The following is an 18,238-nucleotide window of genomic DNA, read 5'->3' on the forward strand; positions in this document are numbered from 1 at the left end:
AAAACTAATTCTTTCAATAATTCCTCCCCAGGTCAGTTTGAACGTACACTGAACATTTCCGACGACGGCATCGTGTAGTTTCCAATGGTGATGTCGAAACGTGGGGCTCGTATTTCGGGCATGCCAGGGCGGATGTACCCTGTAGGGGTCAGATCTTTTACTCCGTAGCGCTCCAAGATGGCCAGGATTCCAGCAGCGACGATGACCACAATTGCAGTTGACCCTGAAATATATTCCGTGATGATTGGAATAAAATATGGTGTTTTCGTTTTGGAAATTAAAATTCGTGGCAACAGATATTAATAATCTTATCTTATACAATACAGACGTTCTTTCAAAGGAGAAGATAATTACGTCCTACGAGTATCCTTGTGCTAGTCTTGTGTTTTGTTAATTTGAGCTGAGTTATTGGTTTTGCTTGCAGATTTTGGCAACCCATTTCATGCTTTAATGGCACTTTTGAAGTAGGAAAAATTAGTATGAAATTGTTCTAGCGTATACAATAAGAAATGTGCCTTTATCTTTGTGACAATATTTAATTACGTTGTGTTTTTGTATTTGCAATTTATCGTTACATTTTGTATGTATTATTGCTACTTTACTTTTTATTCTTCTGTCCTGAAGTGTTTTTTAATTGAGAAAAAAAATGTTTTTTTTTTAACAAGGAAGATAACTTATAAGGTTTTCACATAGACATAAATAAATATAGACTGGCCAATTAAAGAGTTTTATGAAACGAAAATTTGTGACTTGCAATTTTGTGTACTTTATTATAAAGCATTTATGAGCAGTATAAAAGTGCTTTTTTAACTTTGATACACACCTATATATATTGTATATAAGGAGGCAGTGTAGATTTGTTTAATCTCTAAGAATGAAGATCATGCAACTTTTCAGAATTCGGAAATCCGAATACAATAGATATACATGTTTTCACGTTACATGAAGTTACTTTCTTTTTCCAGTCTATATTTATTTATGTCTATGGGTTTTCACGATGACCTCTTTACTTGAAAAGATAATCTCCCCATATAAACCCAACATTCTATAAGAAATAGGTATCTAAAGTTTGTACATTTTCTTTGAACAGCAGGTCCAGAAAGACACTTCTTAAAAGTAATAACATCAGGAATATGTTTTTTAAATTACTCGTGCTAATTTCTGGCATGAGTACGATACATTCATACGATTCACAAAACCTTGAATTATTAGCATGTTAAACAATGCCACTATTTATTAGAATTTCCATAACCATTTTCTACTCTTAAATGTAGCAATTAAACGTCAGCTGAAGGGCTGAATGTATCTTGCAAGTGTTAACAAGACTATAGGTAATATATAATAGTCATTATGTATGGTAAAAGTCTGTCAGATGGTAAAAAAAGTATAGGTAAATGTAAATACTATTTCCACTTACCAGCCCCACAGATGAATATCAGCTTTCTGTAAATCATCACGTAGATAGGAATCGGTTTGTCTGGATCATCCTTCCAACGGATTTCTCGTAATTTTTTCAGTAGTATGACAACAACGATACATGACATTCCCATAGTCATGTCCCAGACACTTTCAAATATATATGTCATACACAAGTTAAACATATATGTCACTACTGCCATTTAGTATTTAAAGCTTTTTACGTATATTTTTATTTTATGAGGTGTTTTTTTTTCAAATACTAACTCTCTTTTAGTAAAGCGGAATGAACCTAAAGTTTGAAACACATCAAAAAATATATTTAAAATTAAATTGACCTGATGGTCCAGGGAATAAAAAAGGTTAGATGAATAATAATAAAGCTTTTTTTGAGTTCGAAGATAAATGAGGAGTTTAGTATTTCACTTGGCTACACAATCCCAGCTGTGACCTATATGTTTTGCCAAATACAATATTGGTTTAGCAACAAATTGGAACTGGATGGCGTCAGTTACGTTCTTAAACTCTCTACGATAAGCTACCTACTTGACTCTGACATACTAGCTCTAGTATCAATCTTATTTTTCATATAGTGTAATATATTTCTTGTGAGCACTCACTTTATGTAAGGCAACTTCTTACGAATGACGTCCAAGCTTTCAACAAAATCGTTGGGCACTCCTTTCACTCCTAGAAGAGTCTTTGTTGAAATGTAGACGAACATTGGAAGATAGGAAATAGTACAATTTATTCATGTGGAAATTGATTCGGAATTATTGTATACAGATTTTTCAGTTAGATTTGCTAAGATTTATCCAACGCTATTACCTTTAACTGACTGACGGCAATGGTTATAGCTGCAGCTGAGGAGAAGGCGTTGATGACAGGGAAGGAAATGAAACTGACGATGATACCTGAATAGAAGACAAACATTTGGATGATAATAAGGTAAAAAAAAAGATCAATAACAAACTAGAAAACGACATCTAGACAGTCTAGACAATTATAACACTAACAAAGGAAAACTTAAGTTCCGCACGTGGAAGTAAACCAAGTAGAAACTAGATTCAACTAAAAGTCTTGCCAACTAAGAAGTAGGTTCAACTAAAAGTCTTGCCAACTAAGAAGTAGGTTCAACTAAAAGTCTTGCCAACTAAGAAGTAGGTTCAACTAAAAGTCTTGCCAACTAAGAAGTAGGTTCAACTAAAAGTCTTGCCAACTAAGAAGTAGGTTCAACTAAAAGTCTTGCCAACTAAGAAGTAGGTTCAATTCAAAGTATAAAGAGGGCATGTTGTTGTTTTGAAGGTCAACGTCTGCACACTGTTAGTGACCTCTCCACGTGTACACGAACATTTCAGTCACTGAGACTCGCTTGCACATTGCACAGGCGTACCCTCGTTGACTGACTGATTTTCTTCACTGACTGCTTACCCTCATTGACTGACTGTTTTTCTTCACTGACTGCTTACCCTCGTTGACTGACTGTTTTTCTTCACTGACTGCTTACCCTCGTTGACTGACTGTTTTTCTTCACTGACTGCTTACCCTCGTTGACTGACTGTTTTTCTTCACTGACTGCTTACCCTCGTTGACTGACTGTTTTTCTTCACTGACTGCTTACCCTCGTTGACTGACTGTTTTTCTTCACTGACTGCTTACCCTCGTTGACTGACTGTTTTTCTTCACTGACTGCTTACCCTCGTTGACTGACTGTTTTTCTTCCCTGACTGCTTACCCTCGTTGACTGACTGTTTTTCTTCCCTGACTGCTTACCCTCGTTGACTGACTGTTTTTCTTCCCTGACTGCTTACCCTCGTTGACTGACTGATTTTCTTCCCTGACTGCTTACCCTCGTTGACTGACTGATTATCCTCTTCGGCTGACTATGACTACATGCGTCGACTGTTTACCATATTCGACCGACTCTTATTATCCTTGACTGCTTACCTTATTCGCTTGACTGCTTACCTTATTCGCTTGACTGCTTACCTTATTCGCTTGACTGCTTACCTTATTCGCTTGACTGCTTACCTTATTCGCTTGACTGCTTACCTTATTCGCTTGACTGCTTACCTTATTCGCTTGACTGCTTACCTTATTCGATTGACTGCTTACCATCCTTAATTAACTCTACCCTCATTATCTGATTACCCTTTTTGACTTTGATTACTTAATTTAACTGAGTATCCTTTTAGACTACTTACTATCGTCAATTGACTATCTTGACTGACTCAGATTACACCCTCTCGTTGACTGATTATCCCTTTTGACTTTGATTACTATCTTGGACAGTAGCTCTACTGCTGTATGTTTTGTTTCATCAATTTCCACCTTCTTTCCATTAATTTCTAGAGCTTACTCTCATCCTTATTAAAATATTGTCTGAGTATTTACCTAGTTTGAAGAAACTCATAAATATCTGTATTAATCCAGTTGTAAAGGCCAGCACGATGGCCATTGTTGGGTCAGCTTCTCCGTTGGGTAGCCTGGGCGATACGGAGGTAGCAAAGGAAGCTGTGATGAGAGACACTATGGCGCTAGGTCCGAGGGTGATGTCTTTTGATGATCCCATGACGCAGTAGATGAAGACGCAGATGAAAGCTGAGTACAGACCATACTGACAGAGAGACAGACAGAAAACTAAAATGTTGAAGATAACAAAATACAAAGAAAATAAATAAATACAAAAACAAAGCTTATATTAAGTGTAGTTGTATTAGTTATTTTGGATCAGTCATGTAATCAAATTTATAATAGATCTCTAGACTATCAATAATAAATCTATGAGATTTAGAAATGTTTTGACAAAGCTAATAACAACTCACTTTATCTGTCTGGTAAAACGTTTTACACGTTACTTCTCCCACACCCAATGTCGGGTTAAGCTGAAACTTTGCACAATTATTTCTTTTACCTGACAGTATAAGAATCAATTAAAAAATTGACCAATTAGCTAATTAACTATTGGTAATTAATTATTTCGTATGTTACCGATGTGGTATAATTTTATATAATCTTTTTTTTTTGCTTATAGAAATGATTGAAAGAAAAAAGGAGAAAATCGGGATGAATATAAATTATCAGTTAGATAGAATGATCCACTTAAAACAAAATACAATACTTAAACAAGTTCTACCTGGGGAGCCAGACCTGCAATGCCAGCGTACGCAAGACTTTGTGGGATGAGAGTCAGGCCCACAGTGATTCCAGCAATCAGGTCACACTGGAAATTGAACATGCTGTGGAGATCGGAACACTTCAATCACAGAAAGAGATAAATCCTACATTAAAGGTCTATTTGGAGTTATTAACATACCCCAACCAATTGGGTTCTCCCTTTGTTAATAAGATGTATGTGAACATGTTTGTGTAGATAAAATGATATTTTACAGAATTTGATTTTTTTTTATGTTGAGAATTTCTAAAAAATCATTTTGTCTTCAAAATATTTAGGCGCCCCTTTGCGTGTGGTTCTCTTTTGAGTGTGGCGTCCGAACCATGATGCTCCCCCCATCACCACTATGCATATGGCCTGTTGATTTTAATAATTCTATGATTTTAGATTTTACATTTGTTATCTAGATTTGGGATCTAAGGATATTATGTGCGCTTCTTGTCTTAACATAACTTACATCTATTTCATACATATTATATGTTACACAGGTTTGGTTTGCGAAAAAAAATATCTTTCACAGAACTACTTTACAAACTAAGAACCTGTTCCATGACATTGGTGTGTAGTGTTAAGAGATAGGCACGCCCAATCCATAAATAATATAAGTAGGTTTGTTGAAAAAAATATAATTACAGTTTCGATCTTGAAAATGGCCCGGTTATTCTTATCAACGATTGATTTGAATTGTCCAAGACTTACTTGTATTTAGGCAGCCATTCGATGATGGGCAGTTTACTCTTGATTGTGTCCAGTGTCAGAAGTGACCGGAACCAGTTCTTGGCTCTCTCCTGGAACGGAACAGATGGGCCGCCAGGGTTCTCAGAGAAGCTAAACTGTGGGTCGTAACTTCCGAGGCCATTCAAGCTGTTTGCAGATCCATTTGGATTGTAAGTTCCTTGCTGCCGACAGATAAATGGTCACGTTGTGCTACATGACAAAACTAATGCTAGATTCTAACTATTGACGCGGACATCACTTGCAGTATTTATCTGGAGACTAGTTTAAAGTTGTTTAGAGCTTTCTTACAGGTGGTTCTAAAATTACGCACCTCAAACAGATAAATATAATATTTTTTGGTGTGGTTGGTGAAGAGAGACGATAGAATATATTTCTGATGTGGCTGAGGAGTTCATCCTTTGACTAGTGAGCTATATTGTGGAGACTGTCATTTTTACAATTTTGTACTGGAACTTAACACAGCCATCACTCGTGGATGTTGCGGGTAAAGTACAAGTTGACCTGACACAAATAATTAGCTCGATGTGTTATTAAATACTTTTTTTTATTATCTTAATTGTCAGAAGTGTTTGAATGGGATATTACCGTACAACCAAAAAATACAATATTTCTCTTTCATAGACATTTTTTCAATTAGATCTACATATGTGATATGTTCTAGATATTAACTTTCGAATCATTATAAACAAATTAACAAACGTCATTTAGGAAACTATAAGTGTACGTTCTTAAGGGTGTAAACTTCAGAAAATGTTTATTCTGACATATCCTGGATAGTCTCCCTTTTACTGTCCACTTCTACGATTAATAATAGTTTTAAACTTAGCATTGCATTTTTAAAAAGCTGTCACTAAAGTTCAGTCATTGTATCACAGAATATAGTTTTTACTTTTGCTAGACTTTTTTTTATATAGAAAGCCCAAAAATTACAGATAATTATTATTTCCATGTCCAATGTTTTATTACAAAATAAAGAGTGCAATACAGGAATCCTCAAGCTACACATTGACTAATGGAGTGTCTAAATATAAGAGTAGAATTGTTGGTTATAGAAATTATAAATGTCATAATGTCACAAGTTGGGGTACACAAATCGTTTACAGATCCTTTAAACTGTTTATGTTACTACAGAACAATGTTTGTGCAATTTGTTTATAAAAAATGATATGGGTATAATTAATTTTTAATAATTATTAAGTAAGTGGGTAACTAAATTTATTTGTGGACGTAGAAACAATGCGGATCGGTGGCTGAGTGGTTAAGCACTTGATTGCCGAACTTGTGGTCCTAGGTTCGAATCTCGGTGAAGACTGGGATTTTGAATTTCGGGATTTTTAGGGCGCCCAACATTAATGGGTACCTGACATTAGTTGAGGAAAGTAAAGGCGAATAGTCACTGTGCTGGCCACATGGCACCCTGCATGTTAACCGTTGACCAAAGAAACAGATGACCTATACATCATCTGCCCTATACATCGCTATCGGTCTGAAAGGGGAAATCTACTTTTTACGTAGGAATAGTTTGTGCGCATAGCACTTCAAATCGAATAGAAACTACACTCAACAGATAATATAATACAACTTAATACATACAAAAGATTCAAATTTATTATCATATCCTAGTAGCAAACAGGAAACTATTTATAGGCATGAATAGGATAAAAAAATGTTTACATTTACAAGGTGATAGATCAATTACAAAATAAACATACACAAACGTAGACCTACTGCTGTGTACGGTGTTAACGGACATCTTGGACCCTTATTTTTATGACCTACTCATGAAACCGAGATCTAGTGACACCGAGGCATGTTATGGTGTCATTACACTGGGGCACGTAGATCTCACATTGACATGAAAACATTCAAAATAAGATTGTAATTCTCCTTTGTTTATCACACATCAGTCCTTCGAGCAGTTGGACTTCTGGTATCATGAGTGTATTCAAATAGAATCGGTTCGGGATGGCTACGTCCATACCTGAGATACTTACAATTAAAAACTTTAAAGAATATTTAGGGGACACTGTGGTAAAACAAAGAGTAATCGAATCATAGCATTGTCAACAACAAACATATTTACATACTGCAGTCTTTGTTTGCTTTTTGATTGGAAAATATATTTGTGTATGTGTATGTGTATTTATGATTAACATTATCTGAGAAATACAAAAATGACATTAAATATTATAAAAATGTTATAAAACAAACTAAATTTTATTTATTTATCTAAATTACTATTTATTTTTTTTTAAACATTACACATTTCTACTACAAACCAATTTTACATCTTATATCTTCTTTATAAAAATAGAAGCATATTTGAAACTTGTAGTATCGGATAAGCCACTAAAAATCAATGTGACCTGGACCGATTTCATTACGTCCACTTGTCCTAATCATTTAAATAGAAATTAAAGATTAATTAAATTAATTTATAGATTCCTCTATCCACAAAGACCCGGAAAGGAAAGCTGATAGGCGTAACAAAGGTGCCTCCCGAAAGTGCCTTAAAGATAAGCTCTAGGTACCGCCCTGCTTGAATCGACATAGAAGAGAGCACATGGAGGCAGGCGGCTTCCGAACAAGACGGTTAGACATTTCTTCAAAATTATCATCGCCCCATTGAATAGCAGAAACGCTCATCTTGATATTCTGTGACCTCATAACACGTAATTTTGAACCAAGCCCTGGAAATCAAATCATTAGCTTGTAGACATGCTTCGTAATGGCAAGGCCTAGGCAACGTGGGCAACCATTCGCCGCTCGATGGGCCTCGCGCAGAAACATGGAGAGTACCATACAGCAATTTAGACAAGCTTCAGGCATTCACAAACAAATGCCTTCTACATGACAATGTTATGTCTGCGCCGGTGTGGCAAAATAAGTAGGCCGCTGTTGGGGCTGCGTAGCCACTGGAAATACACCAATACAACACATGTTTATGACCGAAAAAAAATTAAAGATAGTTTATATGGACTATTTGTAAATTTATAACTTTGAAACAAAAAATCATATGCCATTTATTTATAGTCGATGCGTATGTATAACCCTTTAGTGCACTATCATATTTCATAGTGAATCATAAGGCAATAAAGAATTGGAAGTGCTCTCAGAAAGAAGTTAGGACTACAACTTTTATAGACGTCAACATGCCTACAACTCTCTGAACCATTTATAGGAGAGACAGAAAAACAGAAACTAGAAACATCAATTGTCGTCTGCTGTAAGTGTACAATCAGAACCTACTGCATTGCTTGTGTCTGTGACTCGTCATGCGCCTCTTTCAAAGGTAAGGTAGCTCAGGGAATGTCTTGTTTTATCAGTGGCTCAATGAGACACAAATCAACACATTTTGAGCTATGAATTAGTTCCATTGTTCGGAATTGGTGACGCAATTTAAAAAAAAAAGTTATATATATATATAGAATATAGAGCAAGAAATGAAGAGAGAGAGAGAGAGAAAGAGAGAGACGAAGAGAGAGAGACACAGAGAGGAAAAGAAAGAGAATAAAAGACAAAGAGAGAGAGAGAGAGAGAGAGACGAAGAGAAAGAGAGAGAGCAAGACGAAGAGAGAGAGAGAGACGAAGATAGAGCAAGAAATGAAGAGAGAGACAAAGAGAAAGACGAAGAGAGACAAAGAGAGAGAGAGAGAGAGATGAAGAGAAAGAAAAAAATTGAACCACATTTAGTTCACTAGACTACTTTGTTTATTTGTTCATTGAAAGAATCTTAAGTTAACATCGAGTCTCTGATTATATTTCCAATAAGCTCGAAGTCGTCATTACCTCTTGCAATATAGTTCAACATGCACACTGGCACGCAGTCTACTGGAAATAAAGAAATATTTGCAGTACAAAGACAGTGAGCTATTTACAGTGGTCGGCAGTGACAATTACGAATATGAGACCCTTTAAAAAAAACTCTGTGTGTAAGTAATGAAGGTCAAAGCATTGATGTCCTTCACGCTTGTCAAGAGACAAGAAACCCTCTGCCCCCCTTGTTGTAGATCCTGTTCTAGCTCTCATTGACCACTTAACATTAACACTACTGGTGGTGCAGGCAGCAGGGCTGAACATCTCTCTCATCTACATAATTGTAATTCTCTGCTCGTTTAGCCACAGATGACAAGCTCAGAGCGATTCTTTTGACGTCACTGGTATGGATAACTTCATTAGTTAGGCCACCGTGACATGTCAGTGGGGAGAGATGAACGAAGGCATGCGATTGTTATGAAATGTATCAATTAATATGATAGAGATCTCTTTGTTTATCTGTGATCTGGTGCTTCTATGTGATCTTCAGATCTGCTTGGAATGACTCCAGTGACTTTGACTTTACTGAGTTGAACAAAGAACTTTGTATGAACGTTTGACGCGGCCAACATTTTTGTTTCAAACACAACCCAGGGCATTGCTCTAGTTACACTCAGATAAACTCTGAGCATTTCTAATAGCTTCTAAAAAGTTAAGTTTTAAGCCAGTATTTACCATTATAGCGGCTATCTCTATCCCGACAATAAATAGTAAAAAAAAAAGTCATTTATATTTTTAATGCAGCTAAAAGTGTTGTATTGTAATAATAGTCCAAAATCTTCATAATAATAATAATATTAAGGCTTGTCTTCGATTCCAAAGATTAATGATGAATGCAGTATTTCCCGTGTCTGCGCAGCCCCATTTGTGACCTACATATTTTGCCACATTCAGGGCAAGCATAACCATTGTCCGCTGGTGGTCAATTAAAATAATCTTCATATACAGTTAGTTCATAACAAGATAGACATACAAATACTTTAAAATAAAATAAAAGGGTTATACAAAGTGTAATTGTATCAATAAGTTAGGATCAGTCATGTAATTAAATTTGTAATAGATCTAGACTAACAACAATAAAACTGTGCGATTAAAAAAAATATTTTTACCAATTGTTTTTGTTTAGCGCTATTTCATGCTTTTAGCTTTCTCACTACGCTAGGGACCAATGATGGGATGGGGGGGGGCGAGAAAGGGATGTCTGGCTGATTTTTAGCCTCATAACTTTAAAAACATTAATTTAAAAAAAAAAAGAGAAAAAAGGTAAAAGAAATAATTGGGCAAAATTTCCGCTTGATCCGAGATTGGGTGTCGGAAAAATAACGTGTAGTAACTTTTTACCAGACAGACAGACAGAGAGTGAGTTGATATAACTTTCGTAAAAAAAAGTTCGAAAACTAGAGTTTTCCCAGGGAGGCCGTTTTCGAGAATCACGTTCTCCCGGCCGCCTGCCTTCCACGAAGATACGAGTTGAAAAGAGATAGTGTAAAAATATCATAATAAAATGTATAGAAATTTCAGTTCATAGTGTAAATGAAATTAGAAGAGAGAGACTATCTACAATCGACAGACCCCCTCCACCAGCGCTCCATTTTATTTTTCTACATGGTAACTTTTACCCGTGTGAACTGTTTACAACTGGCTTATACCTTGTTAATACACAACTCACATTTTCTCACGAACTTTCGTTACCTAAGATTGTGAGCTCTTGAAGTGAGAAGAGGCATGTAACAATGTAACATTTATTTATTATATATATATACACATACACACAGACAAGAGAGAAAGAGAGAGAAACTTGGGATTTGGCGCAGTTCCCACTGGCCCTAATACCTTCCTATATACGATAATAATAATGGCAATGTCTTCGACTCCAAAGATTAAGGATGCGTGCAGACAAAGTCGTTTTTCATAGACGGTCTACTTTAGTTTTCTTTCTGTCTTCTGCGCCTGTCTTCAATAAGGGAATATTTATGTTGTGATTGTTGTGAACTCCTAGCCTATGACTTTGACATGGATACATTACGTATGCAATACTTCAAGAACACCAGGGATGCATTAGAAATAAGAAGTATTTAATAAGAAATAAGAATAAATTATAACTGTAGATAACGCCAACAAAAGCTGAATTCCTAAATATACATTAACTATCAAACTGCCTTATAATGGCTCCTACTATGCTATCACAAAACTCCGGTCCTCTGTCAACAATAACAAAACTTCAAGCGCTGTCACTCTGTCCCAACCAATGAACCAATGAAAAAATAGTAAAATTAATAAATAAACATAGAATTCTTTCAGTCTTACAACCAAGGTTCTATGACGTACCGTTTACAATATTATATACAAAACATAATCACCACACTTTCCTTTGGGTATCAAATGTGTGTCCACTGTAGTTAATGGGCTTTGTTGCTCCACATAAAAATTATATATGTGTCAGACGCGAATAGCCCAAATTTTCAGTAAAAGAAATTACAAAAGTCATTTCTCTATAGAAGAAGTTACGAAAGTTATATTATATAAAACCACATATGCTCTCTATTTACAATTTACTTAGGAAGGTGCTGTTTTACGATTACACACAAAGTATCAGATTTGAGAAAAACCCAGATTCGTTGTTTTTTTGTGTAACGCTATTCGCTAACACCGTACAGATCTAAATTACTATTCTTTATTAGTATAATTAAATCTATATATTAAAATCTGCATGAATGCGTTGGTAATATAGTAGATCTAGAGCTACATATTATAAATGAGATTACTCATCAGATTAGTAGATTTATCTTAATAAATTAAGTGGAATAGATCTATTGTTCTAGAATTTTAGAATCTACATATTTTTTTTTTTGGCATCGAATCTCGTACAGCACGGCAGACAAACTTACAAAAGCCGTCAAGTCGCAGTAGCTTCTGCGTATACAGTTCACGCCATTCACGGTTCTGTGTATACAGGAGGCGTAGTCATATCACCACATGGGGCACATGTGATTTATGAAACATTTAAATAAATAGTAAACACTACACTCATCATTAATCTTTGGAATCAATGATATTGTCATTAAGTAGACTCTTTATCTAGATCTACATTTCAGATCGAATCTAGTTTAACATCTAAGTTCTATCTTGAGACTAGATGGTCACTAGTCTAGATCTAGCTCTACCTGACTAAGGTTTATTAATTAGGATAGAGCCCGATAGGCCCACATCTACTTTCTAGATTATTCTATATAGAATCTCTGTCTAGATCTAGAAAACTTCTCAGTAGAATTACTATCTATACATTGAATATTGAATATAATTCGACTTATAGATATACGTTTCAACGCCAAGATCTAATATACTACTATAATAATAATGAAGCATGTCATCGAGTCCGAAGATCAATGAGGAATGCAATATTTCCCCTGGATACGCAGCCCCAGCTGTGACCTACATATTTCCCCATAAACAGGGCAAGTATAACCATTGTCCGCTTATGGTCGATTAAGATTTTCTGTTCGCCGTCTGTGTCAGTCCTCGGCAGTGGATTTCCTCTTGGTCTCAAAAGTTCATCCCGCGTCCTTTGTGAGTGACCTCCAGATGTCTGTCTTGTTCTGAGACCGCATGCAACCAGGTGCTCTCTTCTATGTCTGCTATGGCAAGTAAGCGCCTAAGCAGGTCTTAAAAGCGTGGGGCACCTCTGTTACGTCGACCACCTTTAAGTTCACCAAATAAGACTGCTTTTGGCAGTCCATGATCGAGCTCAAGCATCTTTGGTGAAAGCTTTCAAGTAGTCTTATTTGTTTTCTGTATAATACCCATGTGTCAGATACATATAGAAGGGTTGAGAAAACTACTGCTTGGTAAACACTTTTTTTTGAGGCAGGCAAAGCGATCTATTCCGCCAACTCAATCTTGGAGACGTCATAAAGTACTACTGGCCATGTCCAGACGGTTATCATTGAAAGCGAGGTGTCATTCCTAGATCTGTGAAGTGGTCTACCACGTTAAGGCGACGTCCATTTACGGTGATCTTTGGGGCTGAGTAGGTTTTATTGGGTCACTTCTGGAACATGACTTCTAGTACTGTTAATGTGTAGTTTCACACGCTTGTTTCAGGTCTATTCTTTTTATAGCCTCTATCGGATTTGATCCCAACTAACCGTATTTTGTACAGAATTTTTTTTCTGTCAGGTACACTTAAATTTACATCCTAATAATGTCAGTTTAATTTAAAATGAAAACTGAAAATTGCAAAAGATATATAAGGAAAAAGTACTTCCGACCCAATTTGACTAATTCTAATTTTAAACCAAAGAAACGAAACTCATAGGCGCAACATAGCCCATTGAAAACATCAATAAACAAAATAATTAAAAGACTTTTTATTGCTTCCCGTCTATTCATATCCAGTCTTATTGCCAGGTAAACAGCTGCTTTTATTTGGCTCAGAAAAAATGTGTCACATGAAAACAATTATATCTTGAAAGGAGAGATTTAGCCATTAAATAATATTACTTAATAGGGGCACGGTGGCTGAGTGGCTGTGTGGCTAAGCGCTTGGCTTCCAAACCTTGGGTCCTGGGATCGAATCTCGACGAAGACTGGGATTTCTAATTACGTGATTTTTTAGTGAGCCCCTGACTTTAGTTTTTTTGGCCACATTGCTCGTTAATTTTGACATCCTCTGCCCTATAGATCGCAAGGTCTGAAAGAAAAACTTTTTACTTAATAATACGTCGATCTAATTATAAAATAAACTAATTTTTCAAAAGTGGCAAAGGAAAACGAACTATTTAGAAATGTATTATAAAATATAAAGTATGTCTTTTAATTGTTACAAATGCTCAATGTTCCCTAGTGCTGTTAGAGCATAGAAAGGGTTGCCTGAGTCAGCCAGGAAAAACAATGTTGTTGGTTAACAATCATGACTAGATGTGCGACGCAGGACGTAATCAATTTCATTTTTAAAGTAACGTCTATATTTTATAAGATAAGATAAGATACTTATTTGATAACTGTCAGGACTGGATTAACCTATGAGCAACACAAGCTTATACGGTTGTAGCTTTGAGCCCCCAAGAAATAGTTTGCACTGATATATAATATCTGGATTCATAAATTGGAAAAAAAAGGGCCACTAATCTAGAATAGTTTTGCCCCTAATCGCCCTTCCCCATCCGAAAAGAAATCATGTTTAAAACTACTCAGTGTTTATAAAACTCTAAGTCCTGACCTAGAAGACGGTGCGCTAATTGTTCCTGAAAGTCTATTTATTTATTTTAATCTTTAATGAAGGCAGCGTCAATACCAGCTATGTTTGTTCAAGATAATGTTAAAAGATAATATTTTGAAAAATTATAACTGTCAAACTTTCAGTTGTAGCCAATTAGCTAGTAATTCTTTTCCCAAAGATATACATCTTCTATCACATTTCTAGGAATATCATTAGAGCCGTTTTCGAAAAGCATGTCTAGGCTCTATGTTTCGCCCATCAAGCAACCTTTAGATGGAGCAATCTATCAAAGCTGTAATGACGCAATAGGAAGACGCGTAGAAGTTGGGGTTTAATTGGGTTTTTCCGTGGTGACGTGACGGATCATTCAAAAGTAAGAACGGAAATAGAGAACCAACGGACTGGAGGATGACCAAAGAGACCGGATTAGAGATTAGAGACGACGCACACTGTACCCTTATTATTTAATAAAGCTAGTGTTCAATTTACTATCAGGAGTTATTCATTATCTACTGTACTTGGCTCTGTTGCATTACTTGGTTCCTGTTGGATGTGTTTAGTCCGAACTCGCAGACGACATTGATCTCCACACAACTACCATCGTGATCTACCAATATCATCAATACACCAGCAATGCAAAACATGTTTTTTTTCTAATACAGCTATAACTTATAGTTTTATAGAATTGTCATGTAAACAAGATTTTTAAATGGTTCTTGGTTTATTGTACTTTCGACCTATCTAGGTTATGGCGTGGCCGCTGTTTTAACTTTATATTCACGCTCCTCTTTGTTCAAAGATAGTTAAAATAAAAAAAACACAATGTAAACAAACTTAAAAGTAATTGCAATAGCACTATGAAAAAATGTCATTAAAATGTGAGAATATAAGAATTATGAGACAATAAAAAAAAACAACACTTTTCGACTACTAAGATCTTAAATAGAAGCAGACGTGAGTCATATGAAAAGCAGTTTCTAGCAGACGATGGATGTACTGTTTTTTTATGACTTTGTTTTCTAATTTTTTTTTAAACGATTGGTCATTAAAAATGAATACAATATTTCTGCAGCATTTGAGTCTATTTGCCTATTGAATATGTTTGTACAAACACATTCCCTAGAACATTTGAGTCTATTTGCCTATTGAATATATTTGTACAAACACGTTCCCTAGAACACTTGAGTCTATTTGCCTATTGAATATGTTTGTACAAACACGTTCCCTAGAACATTTGAGTCTATTTGCCTATTAAATATATTTGTACAAACATGTTCCCTAGAACACTTGAGTCTATTTGCCTATTAAATATATTTGTACAAACACGTTCCCTAGAACATTTGAGTCTATTTGCCTATTAAATATATTTGTACAAACACGTTCCCTAGAACATTTGAGTCTATTTGCCTATTAAATATATTTGTACAAACACGTTCCCTAGAACACTTGAGTCTATTTGCCTATTAAATATATTTGTACAAACACGTTCCCTAGAACATTTGAGTCTATTTGCCTATTAAATATATTTGTACAAACACGTTCCCTAGAACACTCGAGTCTATTTGAATATGTTTGTACAAACACGTTCCCTAGAACACTCGAGTCTATTTGAATATGTTTGTACAAACACGTTCCCTAGAACACTCGAGTCTATTTGAATATGTTTGTACAAACACGTTCCCTAGAACACTCGAGTCTATTTGAATATGTTTGTACAAACACGTTCCCTAGAACACTCGAGTCTATTTGAATATGTTTGTACAAACACGTTCCCTAGAACACTCGAGTCTATTTGAATATGTTTGTACAAACACGTTCCCTAGAACACTCGAGTCTATTTGAATATGTTTGTACAAACACGTTCCCTAGAACACTCGAGTCTATTTGAATATGTTTGTACAAACACGTTCCCTAGAACACTCGAGTCTATTTGAATATGTTTGTACAAACACGTTCCCTAGAACACTCGAGTCTATTTGAATATGTTTGTACAAACACGCTCCCTAGAACACTCGAGTCTATTTGAATATGTTTGTACAAACACGCTCCCTAGAACACTCGAGTCTATTTGAATATATTTGTACAAACACGCTCCCTAGAACACTCGAGTCTATTTGAATATATTTGTACAAACACGTTCCCTAGAACACTCGAGTCTATTTGAATATGTTAGTACAAACACGTTCCCTAGAACACTCGAGTCTATTTGAATATATTTGTACAAACACTTTTGATCTGTTCGGATGTTTTCCCTAAAAACAAGTTTGTTCAAACTCTGTCTAGCAACACATGATATATTTGTATGCGTACAATCAGTTCCCCTTGAAAAGAATATGTACAGCCACTTTGTCTAGAAACGGACACTTTGTACAACCACTTTGTCTAGAAACGGACACTTTGTACAATCACTTTGTCTAGAGACGGACACTTTGTACAACCACTTTGTCTAGAAACGGACACTTTGTACAACCACTTTGTCTAGAGACGGACACTTTGTACAACCACTTTGTCTAGAGACGGACACTTTGTACAACCACTTTGTCTAGAAACGGACACTTTGTACAATCACTTTGTCTAGAAACGGACATTGTGTACAGCCACTTTGTCTAGAAACGGACACTTTGTACAATCACTTTGTCTAGAAACGGACACTTTGTACAATCACTTTGTCTAGAAACGGACACTTTGTACAATCACTTTGTCTAGAAACGGACACTTTGTACAATCACTTTGTCTAGAAACGGACACTTTGTACAATCACTTTGTCTAGAAACGGACACTTTGTACAATCACTTTGTCTAGAAACGGACACTTTGTACAATCACTTTGTCTAGAAACGGACACTTTGTACAATCACTTTGTCTAGAAACGGACACTTTGTACAATCACTTTGTCTAGAAACGGACACTTTGTACAATCACTTTGTCTAGAAACGGACACTTTGTACAATCACTTTGTCTAGAAACGGACACTTTGTACAATCACTTTGTCTAGAAACGGACACTTTGTACAATCACTTTGTCTAGAAACGGACACTTTGTACAACCACTTTGTCTAGAAACGTAAAACCACTTTGTCTAGAGACGAGCTATGATTACCTGGCATGAACTTGGTGAAGAGATAAAATGTAATCCAAAATTACAGCAAAACAAATTGATAGAATTGTTTACATCGGAATGTTGTCAGGTTGGAAAACGTTGAATTAGAAATTGTGCCTCAATTGGGCAAGAATTTAGACTTTTGTTCTCATATTATATCAATATATTATATCAATAAAACATATCTATCTTTTTTGAGATTATAAATAATAAGTATTCGCTAATCCAACCTCCATCATTTCTACGGCCACTACATACTCTCTAATGCTTAACATTATATGCAACGTTTTCTAATGGTGAAGTGACTATAACGGTTGTCTAATGTACTACATCTTTTTTACTCAGCACATTCTATGCTAAATATTCCAACATGTAAAAACATTTCATTCACTTACTTCTTTGCCCATGTGTAATGAGACCTCTATCGGTGCCATCTTGAGAACCACTGGGTCTGTAATCCCGTCCTCATGTGGAGGTTTCTGTAGACCATTCTCAGTAGTATACACCATTTTATCTACTTTGTAATTTTGTTTAAAAGATCAAGCAGTGGACGTTGTTTGATTTTTTAAATCCTCTTCTTGGAATATCAAAGTTTTACTAGTTCCATAGCAATGAATACCAAGCAGAACAAAAGTGGTTGATTTATCGTATGGATCGTCGCTGTTTATGGCTATCCGGAAGCCCGAGAAAACTTCTTGTTCCCTAAGTATGTCAGGACCCTAAAACTCGTCACAACCCGGTTTGCAGAAAAGTTTGACTGGATCACAATACCCTCCT

The 18,238-nt window shown here is 35.7% G+C and overlaps 1 protein-coding gene across 2 annotated transcripts in view; it reads right to left on the bottom strand.

Annotated features, from left to right (window-relative positions):
* The window catches only part of LOC106055116 (sodium-independent sulfate anion transporter-like), a 23,289-nt gene extending 5,051 nt beyond the window's left edge, over positions 1–18,238 (bottom strand). Inside the window, exons 1-8 of one of the 2 annotated variants that reach the window (XM_056021269.1) lie at positions 17,857–18,238; positions 5,291–5,490; positions 4,553–4,655; positions 3,811–4,033; positions 2,245–2,330; positions 2,037–2,116; positions 1,418–1,566; positions 48–223 (exon numbers count right to left, since the gene is read on the bottom strand). In XM_056021269.1, the coding sequence (XP_055877244.1) occupies positions 48–223; positions 1,418–1,566; positions 2,037–2,116; positions 2,245–2,330; positions 3,811–4,033; positions 4,553–4,655; positions 5,291–5,490; positions 17,857–17,970 (1,131 nt within the window). In that variant the 5' untranslated portion in view covers positions 17,971–18,238. The remainder of the gene's footprint in view (positions 1–47; positions 224–1,417; positions 1,567–2,036; positions 2,117–2,244; positions 2,331–3,810; positions 4,034–4,552; positions 4,656–5,290; positions 5,491–17,856) is intronic. The other variant, XM_056021270.1, reaches the window with a different exon arrangement.

The sequence above is a fragment of the Biomphalaria glabrata genome, chromosome 2 (genome assembly GCF_947242115.1).
Source record: "Biomphalaria glabrata chromosome 2, xgBioGlab47.1, whole genome shotgun sequence".
Classification (NCBI taxonomy): Eukaryota; Metazoa; Mollusca; class Gastropoda; family Planorbidae; genus Biomphalaria; species Biomphalaria glabrata.